Here is a 12,614-nt window from a genome sequence, read left to right as displayed (position 1 = left end):
CAATGAACAACTACATGACCACAGGTATTTCCTTCAATACACTGACATGTTTTGTTTATGTTTTTAAATTCTGTTTCATACATTAGAACATAAAAGTCTTGATGAGGCTCATTTGTCAGATTGAAAGCACTTGTTAAACATTTATTTCTGTAACATTTCTGGAGTCACTTTTTATTAGTCAGACGTCTTCAAATGTGCTTAATTTAGGAGTATGTGAAAAATCATGATAATTATCAAAATCAAAAAGCCTGAAAACCTTAGTCTGTGTGTCTCCTTTTTCTATATAATATTTTTCACTTGGTGAATTGAGTTTCTGACATAAAGGACTGTTTCAATAATATTCCAAATTACTGAATATGACTGTAAATATATAACATTCAGAACGTATGCCCTTAAACTCTGACAGGTGAACCCTAAAGCATTGTGGAAGATCTGCTTAAAAAGATAAATATGCCCTCATTTTAATTCTGCTGACTTAACTTAAGCAATGTCAACATCTTTTTGTGGTTTAATCAGTAAGTCTGTGAATACAAAGGTCAAGGGGATCTCCTGGAGGCTACTTTCAAATATTGCAGCCATTTTTGTATGTAGTATGTTTACAAGTGCTCATTAGGACCAACAAGGCTACCAGGAAAAATGCATGAAACTTACTTAGACTCTAGTGATTACTACTCATGGGCATACTTTGTGTTATTTTGATGAAGCGTAAGAAAAATGGGCCATGACATGGTGAGTAACTGGGTTTTAATTAGTGTACTGCTTTTCTTCCTGCTAAGAAACTTTGAGACCTAGTTTTGTTTTGGGGGGCAATGTAACTTTAAGGTCCCAAAGTGGCAATAAACTACAGAAGAGCTGAGGTGCTGAACCAAACAGCCAAGTCATGGGGCTGTCAGCGAGTGAATTCATTAAGCTTAAGGACGCAAGTCTCTGGACTCATAAATTCTGGGTTCTTTCACCGTCAAGCTACTTTTTTTTTTTTTAAATATTCTTCCAGTTTAGCTTTTATTTTTCCACCCTTTATTTTTACGAGTCCATCTTCTAGTTCAGATGTTGACAGAAACCCAGGAACAGCTTGTGCGTGTATCCGTTTAGCACAGAATGATCTCAAAAGGTTTCAGTTTACCCTTCTTTGATTAAACACTTGTGTTGCAATTGTATGAGATGTTCCTGCACATGTACAAACTGTTGGGTTCTTTTCACATCCTAGCCAATAACTGTAGCGCTTCTGCCAAAGCAGTGATATGTGTGCCCTTATTAGCTCTAGCAGAGCATAAATGTACAGAAACAGAAACAGTAAATTGCCATGCTTAAAGTTTACATGCTATTTCTTAAAGGGTTTGCATTTTGGTGAAAGCATTTAAAATAATGTTTTTTGAAAAGTTTGATTTTTTTGTTTTTATTGTCTTCAGACCTATCACTTTCAAAAGTTACTGCATAAGACTGAAATTGAGAACTATCTAAAGGAAAAATAAAGTGAAAAAAAATTAAAATATTGATGAGTTTAAACTTTGTGATTGATCAAATGTGAAAACTGAACAGTAAAACCAATGTGCACTTTTCTTTCAGACTGGTGAGATTAGTGATTTTCAGTAACAGGACGGTATATAAAATTAAAGGAAAGGAAGCAAAGTTAGTTGCATAAAAGGGAAGTCTTATTTTCTAGCCACGTTAAGATGTTTGAGGTTCATTCAAGCTGCTTAAGAGGGAGAGAGAGCAGCACTCTGAGTAAATAATACTATACCCCCTCACAATATAGTAAGCTTGCTGTTTTATCACTTTAAGGTTTTAGCTTCTGTTCATCATTAAATGTAGTTTAAATGAAGGTGGCCTTTAGGAAATTTCAGGTAAAATAGGGACTTGCATTCTATATGGAAACAGAGGCTGCTGCTAATCATGCTAATTGATAGCGCAAGCTGCTAAGGCCAGTTTAAAATACCAACTTCTTAGTTAATAATTTCATATTTGTCTTAAAATGTATAAAACCCAACAGCTTCCTGTGTTGCCTCTGTTCCTTACATTAAAGATTAATGAATGCTCAGGGCGGAAAGATTAGGAAAACCTTTATCAATTGCTGTTCTCATATAATTTCACATTATGTTTTTTAATGAGCAACCTTAACTGGGGGAAAAAAAAAACTGCAACAAGGAGGTCAAAGCAACTTAAACACCAGTGATCAGAAACGGGCACACAAAACTGAACAGTATATCTTTAAAAAGTATGTTTTTGAAATTAGAAATTGAATTGAAATATTTTCATGACAAATATTGCTCTTAAAGAAAAGTATTGGCCAAATCAAAACCGTTGAAGCAATAAAAAATGAAATTAATTTAATTTAATCGAAACTGTTAACTAATAACTAATGTTTAATTATGGCACAAAAAGTTAATGTTTGATGGAAAGTACACTAAAAGACAAGTGATTGTAATTCAGTGCTAAATAACATGCAATCATTGTTCTGTGATCAGCAATCACTGATAATTAGAGAGGAGCAGTGTATGTAGGTGAATGAAAATTATACCACGCATAATAACATTTTGTAGTTTGGTTAATAAAAGGCGTTTTATTCTCTTCCAAAACCTATATAGGTGGGAGCATGAACTCATTTCTCACTGAGAAGGCTGGATGTGTTTCATTTCCAGCAGCCATTGTAACTTTTCAGGCGTAATTCAGTATGAGTGTAAATTTAAATGAGATTACCATGTTCATAAATGAAGGTATTTACTTGTTAATACCTCCTCAGATGTAAAATTTCAGTGTGACTCAGTTTTTTGTTTGTTTTTGGCTGCTAATCAAATGTGCCTCAAAGTGTTTAGTTTATTTTAATGGTGCCTTAAGTTCACCTCTCCCTCTCTCTCTCTTGCTCTCTCTCTCTCTCTCTCTCTCTCTCTCTCTCTCTCTCTTTCTGTCTCTCTCTCTCTTTCTGTCTCTCTCTCACTCTCTCTTTTTTTTATAAGCCTGCATGTAACTCTTTTCACTACTTCATGTATCTTTAACGTCCACATTGATTTCCACTGATATACAACATGATTTGGCGTATTAAGTAATTTCCTTTTTCATTCGAAGTTGTAAATTTGGCTCATTAGTCATGGGAAACGAGTATTAAAAATAATCTGCAGATAGCTACATGAATTTTGTTCAATCCGGAAAACTCTGAAAAAGTATGGAGTTGGATTTAGACGTCTTCTAGTCCAAGGCAGTTGTGGACAAAAGGAAACAGAATGTGCAAAATATTTGTCACAAACTTTATTCCTAAATCCATTGTCTAAAAGTGACATCCGTCCGTCGTCCATCTGGAATAAAATCATAGAGGTGTTGAGGACTGGGTCTCAAAATTACTAGTAACTCTCAAACTTTGAGTCTGAACATGTGGAATTTGAACCTCAGAAATATTTGGTAACCGAGTAACCCCGGCTCTGCAGTCGGTGTCAGTGTCAGGTCGACCCAGTTCTCACACAGTCATGCCCCACAGCTTATTCTATCAGTTCATCGACGAGCTTGATCTTTCCACCAGCGAGCCAATCTAACCCACTGTGCGGCTGCTGGATAACATTGTGTGAATCTGTGAAGGCAGAGATAATACTGAATTATTTGTTTGGGTTTTATGAGTTGATGGTGTGATGCGTGATTGAAACACAATGTGACCCCGACTACTTCCTTTGCTCCCAGTGGGTTTATTTTAACCTTTTTACCCTGGTCATCAGTTCTCCAGGTTTTTCGGTGTTGTTCTTTGGACTCTGTCTGTATCCTTACCTGCATATTATAAATGTGGTTGGTCAGTTTTTCTATTATTTTCCTGTGATCTGAAGTTACGCTCCTTGCTTAACGATTTATCATGAAACAATCCACTGATCCTCTCTCGTTTGTAGCTTCATCTGCCTCTTTGCTCGGTTGGGCCTGATTGATCCGCCTATCATTCCCCTGATGTGCATCTATCCAGAGAAACGCCCACTTTTTTTTTTTTTAATGCTGATCTTCTTTTAGTGAACCATAACGCCCGTTGAGCTTTTTGACTGTAGCTTTCATCACAACTGCACGCGACATCGACTGTAATTGAAGCAGTTTTCTTATCTAGAAGAGCCTTTAGTTGTTTCTTTTTAAACATGGGGAGCCAGAAAAAGTGGAGCATGGCACCGCGGTCCCCTTTCGCAACGATCAGGGGTCATTTGGGCCCGAGGAGGAAGGGTGTCGAGAGTTTGTGCGTGAGCAGCCTGCTGGGAGTTCTCCGATCACACACCTGGCTGATCGGAGACGAGGAAGTGGCCCTCCTGCTGGCTCGGACCTCCTCGCCCTGCTTCCCTCACCCTCGCGCTCACTCCCTATCTTTCTCTGTCTGCTCCTCCTCTGCAGATGGTGGGAGCGACGATTTTGGAGACCCCCGCTCGCCCAGTTTGGACCCTCATCTGAGCCACATTGGCCAAGGTAAACGATGGTTTCTTTCCGTGTCCTTGCTTCTTTATTTCTTCCTCACCATTCTTTTTCAGACTCCCTTAATGTTTTTTTTGCCCAGGGAGTCTATTGAGTTTTGGTTTAGTGGGCTGTATTTTACTCAGCTTTATAGGAAAATAGTTTACGACTGCTGGAAATGAAGTTATACTTACAGGGACAGAACTGTATGAATTTTATGTTCCTGTAATTCTGTCTGTAAATCTGAGCGTTTTCCTTGGGAAACAGGCTGTTTATTGCAGAGGTCCAAATGCCTGGGCTTTGCAGGAAATTTTGTGAGCAACAAAAATCTGATGCTGTGCTGTTCGCCTCCCCCTCCTTCTGTGCATGTTTTGAACTAAGCACCTTGATGAGTAGGTGTTTTTGTGCTCATTTCAAGGCCTGGAGAGGCCCTCCTGCACATCTCTCATCACGGTCTAAAATAAAACACCATCATTTTGCCCTTCAGTTATTTGATTCTTTAGATTTCACCCCACAAGTGTGGCTGGTGCTCTCTCTCCAGCTGTATAGTCTTTGCCCCAGATCAGAACGATTTTCAGCTTTCTAGTTCAACACATATTATTTACTGACTGGTTGTCTGACTTTCTTTGGAAATAAAAATGTACTGCTTCGTCCGGTGTTTTGCTTTTTCTTAATTAGAGATGCACCAATTAAAGAGTCTGTGGCTGATTTCTAACCACCAAGTCTTTGCAAAATTCCAAATTACATTTCTTTTTTAAGAGACGCACATAACAAAATGCTTTTTTTTCTGCTCTCTGCATAATCTAAACATCAAACTGTCTGAATGCTGTATACTTTACTGCAAAATAATGTAGCTCCTTTAAAACAGCTCAATGTTAGAGAGGCGTCTGCATTATTAAAATCATAAACTGCAGTCAAATCCTCGAGGTGGTAATGAGAATTTTTAAAGGATAGTAAAATGCAGAAGTCACATCAGTTTTTTTTTTTTTTTTTACTGAAAGATCATTGTTATTGAAATAAGCAACTCTTAGGATTTGAAAGGAAGTATTTGATTCACTGTGAAGCAACATTTTTAACGATTAAAAAAAAAAGGATTTTTTTTTTTTTTTCCATTCCTTCTTTTATTTCTTCAGATATTTTTGCCGTCATCTTTACTTATTTAAACACCACTTGTGCTTCCTCTGATGAAACTTTTAAACATCGGTGCTGAAATTAACTGCATCCTGAACTGTTATCTGTGAACAGACGGCATTTCTGTGTTTCAGATAGTTTCTTACATCTTTGTGCTTCCCTTTTCTTAACATTTAATAGTATTCCCTCAGTATTAACTTAGACACTGAAGAGTGGTCTGGTTAGTGGGAACTGATAGCACTTACATGGGGTTTTCACTGACCAGAAAAAAGGGCTGGCTTTTAAATTTCCACTGAACAGTCAATCCTAAAATCATCCTATAAATTTCTCTACTTTTTTAACGACTTTGTCTTTATAGTAAAATGTTGCATTTTTTAGTCTTGTGGTTGCTAATTGGTTGGTGACAGAATAACTGAGAGGTTTCTTCGTTTTTTGGGGGGTTGGGTTGGAAAAGTATCGAGTTGGATCTGGACTAGCGATAATTGCAACCAAAATACCAAGTTTCCTCTCTGGTTTTCCCTGCACAGTCTGCATACATGTGGACAATTTCCATACTCTTGGAAGTAACCACGACTCTTGGCTGTTGTTTTCCCATTTTTTTTCCCCCTCCCCTTTTCTTTTCCAAGTGAATGACTGGAGCAAATCCAGAGCCACAAAGAGACGAAAGTGTGTGCGTGTGTGTGTATGTGTGTGTGTGTTTGATATTCACACCAAATGTTTTCATACATGTGTATTCGCTCTCACAGCAGCCGCTTCTAACAGCCACCCAGACTTCCTCTGGGACTTGTCACAAACCGGTGTTTGATAATGACTTCTTGTCCCACCGTTGCAGCTGCTGCGTGATGTGAAACTGTAGCTTGACCAGTTAGTTTGGCAAGCCTCTCTGCAGGGATCTAAAGCCACCCGTTGAAGGTGTTTTAAAACTGAATAATGTGAAGTGTGTAATCTTTTTAAGAATCCCGAATTGTTATAATTTATGCTTTTCGAAGCAGAGCAGAGTTGATTAAAGATGGCGAGCGGCTGGTTATACCCTGCAATTACTGCTCATTGTGAAAGCTTTACTGTGAAACAGTCGCATGGTCATGACTGTGCTCTTTTTTTTTCCTTTTCTTTTTTGTTTTTTGATCTTTCTAAACACATTTTATGTGGTTAGAAAATGCCCCTTTATTATATATGAAATGTGGAGTATTGTTTTTCAGTGAGATTAGAGGTTGCATTGGCTGTTGTTTGTAGAAAAGCGAATGCAAGCTGCACATGTTGCCTGCAGGGCTGTTTCTGCTTTTAGGTCATGCTAGCCTTTACACTCAATACAGATGATGCACTGATAGGATCCAGGGACAATCCAGTGGTGAAACACTCCATTTAAAGAGCATACACTTTATACAGCTGCTGAAGATATAAGGAGAAAACAATCAACACAACTCGATAACACCCAAAAGAATTAACTGCTAATTGAACACTGCTAAGAGTTGGAAGGATTTGTCAGAACATTTGTTTTAATCATTGGGGGGGAAAAAAATCTGCTGCTTATATTAAAGCCAAAGCATTTTTTTGCTTAGTCACCTTAATTTAACTTGCTATCGCACAAAAATGAAATGGAGATCTCTCAAAAGATAATAAAACAATAGATGTTAATAATATAGGTGCTATTTAAAGAAAATGTATAGTACTGTTTTATGTTATTCTGAATGGTATTAAAAACTGTGAGAATTCTTTATTTGCATCAATCAAACCCTTTTAAAACCACTGACTAAGTCTTTGTCATGTTTCTACTGGTATTTTAACCAGGTTGGAAGGCCTCCTTGTCATCACCTTAATCTTTAGCTTCCTCCACGGATTCTCTAACAGGTTCAAGTCAGGAGTCTGTCTGGGCTGCTCCAATTTGTTTAAACTACTTGTGGTCAGAAAAAGAACATTAATAATCAGAAAATATTGATTTTAAACTTAAATGTTCCATAAGTATGAATAAGTTCAGGCTTAACTCTGATTTACGTTGGATTATAAGGGTAAACCTTCTCCAATTAAATCAAAATGTACAACAAAATGGCAAAATTAAGAGAAATAGATACCATGCCACTTTATTCTTTGGAGGAACAGAAACAAACTGTTGGAGGAGATTGCTGCAGAGTTAAAACTTTTTCACCAGCTTGCATTATAAAGTGAATTTAAAGACTTTTTACTCTGTTTATATTGTCGGATTGTATTGGCTTGATTCGATTGTATATTTCTGGAAGTGACTTTTTTAGTTAGTGTGTATTCTGTCATGTTATTTCTTTCTTTTTTTTTTTTTTAAACAAACCTGAGTTTATTAACCTTGGCTACCTGGTAAAATACAAATGATGATGTTCTTATGCAATAAACCATAGAAGTGAAACAAGTTGCACTTTCTTAACATCATTGTATATTTTTATTTGCTTGTCCACCTTATTTTTTGTCATGTGATTTAACTAAAACCTTTTTTTTTTTTTAGAATTAAATGCCATTTTCTCAGTTAAATGCCATCTCTATGAATGTGTTTGTGGCGTTTCTTTGTTTCTATAGCGGATACTGATCCTGCATCTCCCCCACCAGCATCGCAGTGTTATGCATTTTTAATGCTCCGTTCAAGACAAACATCTCTCGCTCTCCTGTTCTGAAGGTGGCAGCATAGACAGCGACTGTGCCTTCGAGGGAGACTACGCCGTTCCCCCGCTCTCCATGACCGAGGGCATGCAGCACATTCGCATCATGGAGGGCGTGTCGCGCTCTTTGCCCTCCTCCCCACTGCTCGCCCACCAGGCCATCGGTGTCAGGCTGCAGCCGGTGAAGAAACTCACAGGTACCGCTGGCGGGACAATTACAGTCAACACAAATGTGGGCTAAGCTAAGTTCACCTCGGTTTTTCATGTCTTTTTCTGTAACTGTCCTCCTCCAAAGTCCCATTATGCTATTTCTCCCTCCTCTAACCTAACTCATACCACTCTGAGTACAGAACCCCACCGCACCAATTCAGGTCGGATTTTGTGAGTTTTTAAGTGTCCAAGTGGGGAAAAAAAGGGGTGTGTTGTTAATGAGCAGTAAACGCTTACTGGATCACTTACCCACTAATGCTGAGAAGAATAATAAAGCTTGTAGTAAACACTGCAATTTCCAATTCTTGTAATCACTAAAGCCCAATCTAATTGGCATTGCGAAGAACAGCTGATGGACTCCAAGCTGCGGTCAGCTCTGTCCTCCTCCATCTTCTTTATCCCCTCTCACTAATTGTTTCCGTCCACACTCATCTCTGACATTCAGAGAATGTGGGAAATTGCCTCCGCTCTGTCTCCCCATTAGCTGGATTATGAGACTGTGTCATGTTTGTTCTGCTATTATATTAGGGAGCGTTGTGGGTTTGGTACAACCAGGCAGCACAGCACATCTGAAGCCTAACATCGGATCAGATTTCACATTATGAAACGAAGTATCGACTGCCAGGCCTCGCCCAATGCCAGCGGAGCCTCAGACATCTAGTGCCTCAAATATTTACTGACGCTACAACCACGGTTTCTTTTCAGTCAGTGTTGAATAGTTGTGAAGTAGGAGGAAAGAAGTAAGAAGGTCCTTGGTTTGAGTCCCAGCCTGTGGTCTTTCTGCATAGCTTGCATGTTCTCCCTGTGCGTATTTGGGTTCTCTCTAGGTACTCCGTCTTCTTACCACAGTCGAAAAAACATGACGGTTAGGTTAACTGGTTTCTCTAAATTCTCCTTGGGAGTGAGTGTGTGTGTGCATGGTTGTTTGATCTGTATGTCTGAGTGTTGGCCTACAATGGACTGGCGTCCTGTCCATTGCGTACCCTGCCTCTTGCCCGTTGACCGCTGGAGATTGGCATCGGCACCCCTCACGACCCTGCAAGGTTAAGTGTTCTAGGATAATGGATGGATGGATTTTCAATTTGGATTTCCCAACTTAATTTTCCCATCGCAGGTTTTTTTAAATTTACCGTCAAGTTTCTTCCATTTTTCAACCATAACAGCCTCAAGCTGTTTTTTTTTGTTTGTTTTTTGTGTTTTTTTGGACTGCTGTGTGTAGCTCAATCCATCTCCAACATCATCATACCCATAGCAATACACTGCTACTGCTTTGGGTCCATAGGGTTAGTGTTCAGTGTTAGTTTTGCAACTTTTAGATTTACATATATGTTAAAAGTTACATTTTGGTCTTATCTGACAAAAGAAGCTTGATGTTTCCACTGCATTGTTACCCAAACAGGACCTCTTTTTGTCTTTCTTTTAGTGATTGGTTTCCTCCAGAAAGGGCAGAAATGTCTGCAACCCAATACTTGTCTTATCTACAGATTCTCCCACCTGAGCTGTGGATTTCTGCAGCTGCTCCAAAGTTATCAGGGGTCTCTTGGCTGCTTCTCTGGTCAATGATGTTATTGCCACATCTGTCAGTTTTAATGTACAGTCATATCTAGGTAGGTTTGCAGTTGTACTGTACTCTCCATTTATATGATTGATTGAACAGTGCTCTTTGAGATGTACAGTGCTTGAAATATTACTTTAGACCTTACCCAGCTGTAAACTTTACTTTCTTCCATATCTGTTTGTTGTGCTCTTTGGTCTTGACGAAGCTTTTTGTTCACTAACGTCCTCCAACAAACGTCTGAGGCCTTCAAACGACTTGATTTATTCTGAGGTTAATTTACACACAAGTTGACTCTATTTCCGAACTATCAAGGCGATTGGTTGCACCAGATCTTATTTGGTATCATCACAGTAAAACAGGCTGAATAATGCTTGGCACAGTTTTCAGATTTTTAATTGAAAAGATTTTAAAACTTTCATCCCCCCCCATTTTACAATTAGAAACAACGTTGTGTTGTCTTCACACAGAGTCGCTTCATAGGTCAGGGATGCTTCTGGATGCCTCTGTATTTTCATAGTGGGATTGTAGAAGCTTGATTCAGGAATCACCACTAGGGCGCACCAGACTCGCACCCTCTTTAGATCATTCTTAATATGCCACAGGGAGTGTGATTTTGACATCATACGGAATGGTTTATAGTCTCTTAAGGGACATGCAAGTTTAGAGGAAACGCAGCATCACTTTCCTTCGTTTTAACAGTCAAACAGAGATTCAAAGAAAAGCTGCTTTTAAAGGGTTTAAGCTCAAAGATCTTAAATTCGGAACAAGTAAGTGTTAGCGGGTCAAATCTTGTTATTTCTCTCTCTCTCTCTCTCTCTCTCTCTCTCACTCTCTCTATCTCTCTCTCTTGGCTTGTCTGAGTTGTTTTCATTTTCTTGTCTGTAATGGTTCATGGCAGCCTCACTCCATAGCTCTGCTTTCATCTGTGGGTATCAAAGTGAATTTTTCAGAGCCACAGTGTGGGTGTGTGTGTGTATAAACACCTGTGTACGTACCGGCGTCGTTGACAGCCAAAAATAGCCTGATTAATGATTTGCTGGGCTGTCTCATTTGTTCTATTCTTATTTCTGAGGCCGACACAGGGAGAGGTCTCTTTGCTGGACTGTCGCACACGTGTGCCATTATCCGGCCTGAGACATTACACCAGGCAGGTGAAGCTTGTCTTAGGGGGGCGCTTTTCATATTTTTAAGTTTCAGCTTAGGATTTGACAATTTTTTCATATCTTAAAACTGACCTTATGTTTCCACTGTTAACATTGTCTTCTTCCTCTGTATACCTATTTGATCTACACCCCTAAAGGAAACATATTTTAGTGCTTTTCGTTTTACTTCGAACCTCCCTTAAAGGTATTTTTGCAATTTTAAGCTATTTGAATTCAACAACAGATAATACCAAGTAGATTTATGCTTGTAAACAGCATAAAGCTTGTTTATTTTGTGGAAATTCTTTCTATGGAACATTTGAGTATGTGTCACAATCACTGGCCACTTTACTAGGTACACTTTTCTGGTAATTAATTAGAAACCTCTTTCAGCTTTATTCTTTTTGGTATAGATTCACAAAGGTATTATAGACATTTCTAAAAAAAAATGTTGCTTCATATTAGTGTGAAAACTGGACATTTTTCGGCTGAACTCCACATTACATCCTCCTGTTCCACCACATCCAAAAGTTGCTCTATTGGATTGAGATCTGTTGACTGTGGAGGCTGTTGGAGTACAGTGAACTCGTTTTTATTTTCGTAAAAGCTTTGAAATGTTTTGAGTTTTTGTGAAATGGTGCATTATCCTACTGGAAGTAGCCATATGGTACACTGTGGACATAAGGGGAGGTGCATGGTCAGTAGGAACACCTGGTTGGACTGAAGGGATGAAATGATGCCTAACTGGCTGCAAAGGGACCAAGGTGTGCCCCACATCATTATACTGCCACCAACAGCCTAAACGATTGACACAAGGCAGGATGCATTAGATTCTGACTCTACAAATTGAATATAGCAGCGACAATCGAGGCTGATCGGTCTAGGCTGTACTTTTTCTAATCTGTTGTTGTCCAAATGAGTTGCGATTGTCGAACAGCAGATCCTCTAAGGTCCTCAAGCTCTCAACATTAAAACACCTTAGAGTTGAAAAGTCTTATTGTAGCTTTATCAACATCTGAAAGCCTTAAATCAATATTAATAATTAAAGCAACAAAAAATAATGAAATGATTCAACTGTCTCGCTCTCTCAATCAGAAAACAAACATAGTCTGTGTGGGTGACTCAGAGGGACTCCAGACTCCAGCTGGAAGCTTATAAAACCCCGTCAAGGTCTTTACGCTTCCATGCTCTGCATGACAGCAGAATGTCGAAGATGACGCCGTGTTCACGTATAACGATAAGTCAAAATGTCTCCTTCTGTGGGCGGCGTTTGCTACAATCAGAATATCACTAGAAAATCTAGCTGCCTGGAACTAAAAGTTTTAAGATTCAAGCAGCCTTAAACTTTTTGAGACTGCTATACTGATGTTTTTGTAACATCAGTATTTTTTGTTAAATTAAAGAAAGTCACTTAAAAAATGCCGCACGTTGATCGTCCACAGTGGCTCTCCCAACACACCGCAGCCCGTCAGTGACTTCTTCTCTACGCAGCTCCTGATTGGCTGCAGGGAAGCAGAGCGGTGGACTGTTGAGGACATACTATTCAAG

General features: G+C 38.9%; 1 protein-coding gene across 11 annotated transcripts in view; it reads left to right on the top strand.

Moving 5' to 3' along the window:
* tanc2b (tetratricopeptide repeat, ankyrin repeat and coiled-coil containing 2b) overlaps positions 1–12,614 on the top strand; it is a 163,286-nt gene that overhangs the window by 72,376 nt on the left and 78,296 nt on the right. For 10 of the 11 annotated variants that reach the window (XM_007571585.2, XM_016681555.1, XM_016681530.1 and 7 more), the window contains 2 exons: positions 4,348–4,419; positions 8,174–8,353. In XM_007571585.2, the coding sequence (XP_007571647.1) occupies positions 4,348–4,419; positions 8,174–8,353 (252 nt within the window). The remainder of the gene's footprint in view (positions 1–4,347; positions 4,420–8,173; positions 8,354–12,614) is intronic. The other variant, XM_016681541.1, reaches the window with a different exon arrangement.

This window comes from Poecilia formosa, unplaced genomic scaffold (assembly GCF_000485575.1).
Source record: "Poecilia formosa unplaced genomic scaffold, Poecilia_formosa-5.1.2 Scaffold7, whole genome shotgun sequence".
Classification (NCBI taxonomy): Eukaryota; Metazoa; Chordata; class Actinopteri; order Cyprinodontiformes; family Poeciliidae; genus Poecilia; species Poecilia formosa.
The sequence above is the reverse complement of the archived record's forward strand: the minus strand, read 5'-3'. Positions and strand labels throughout refer to the sequence as shown.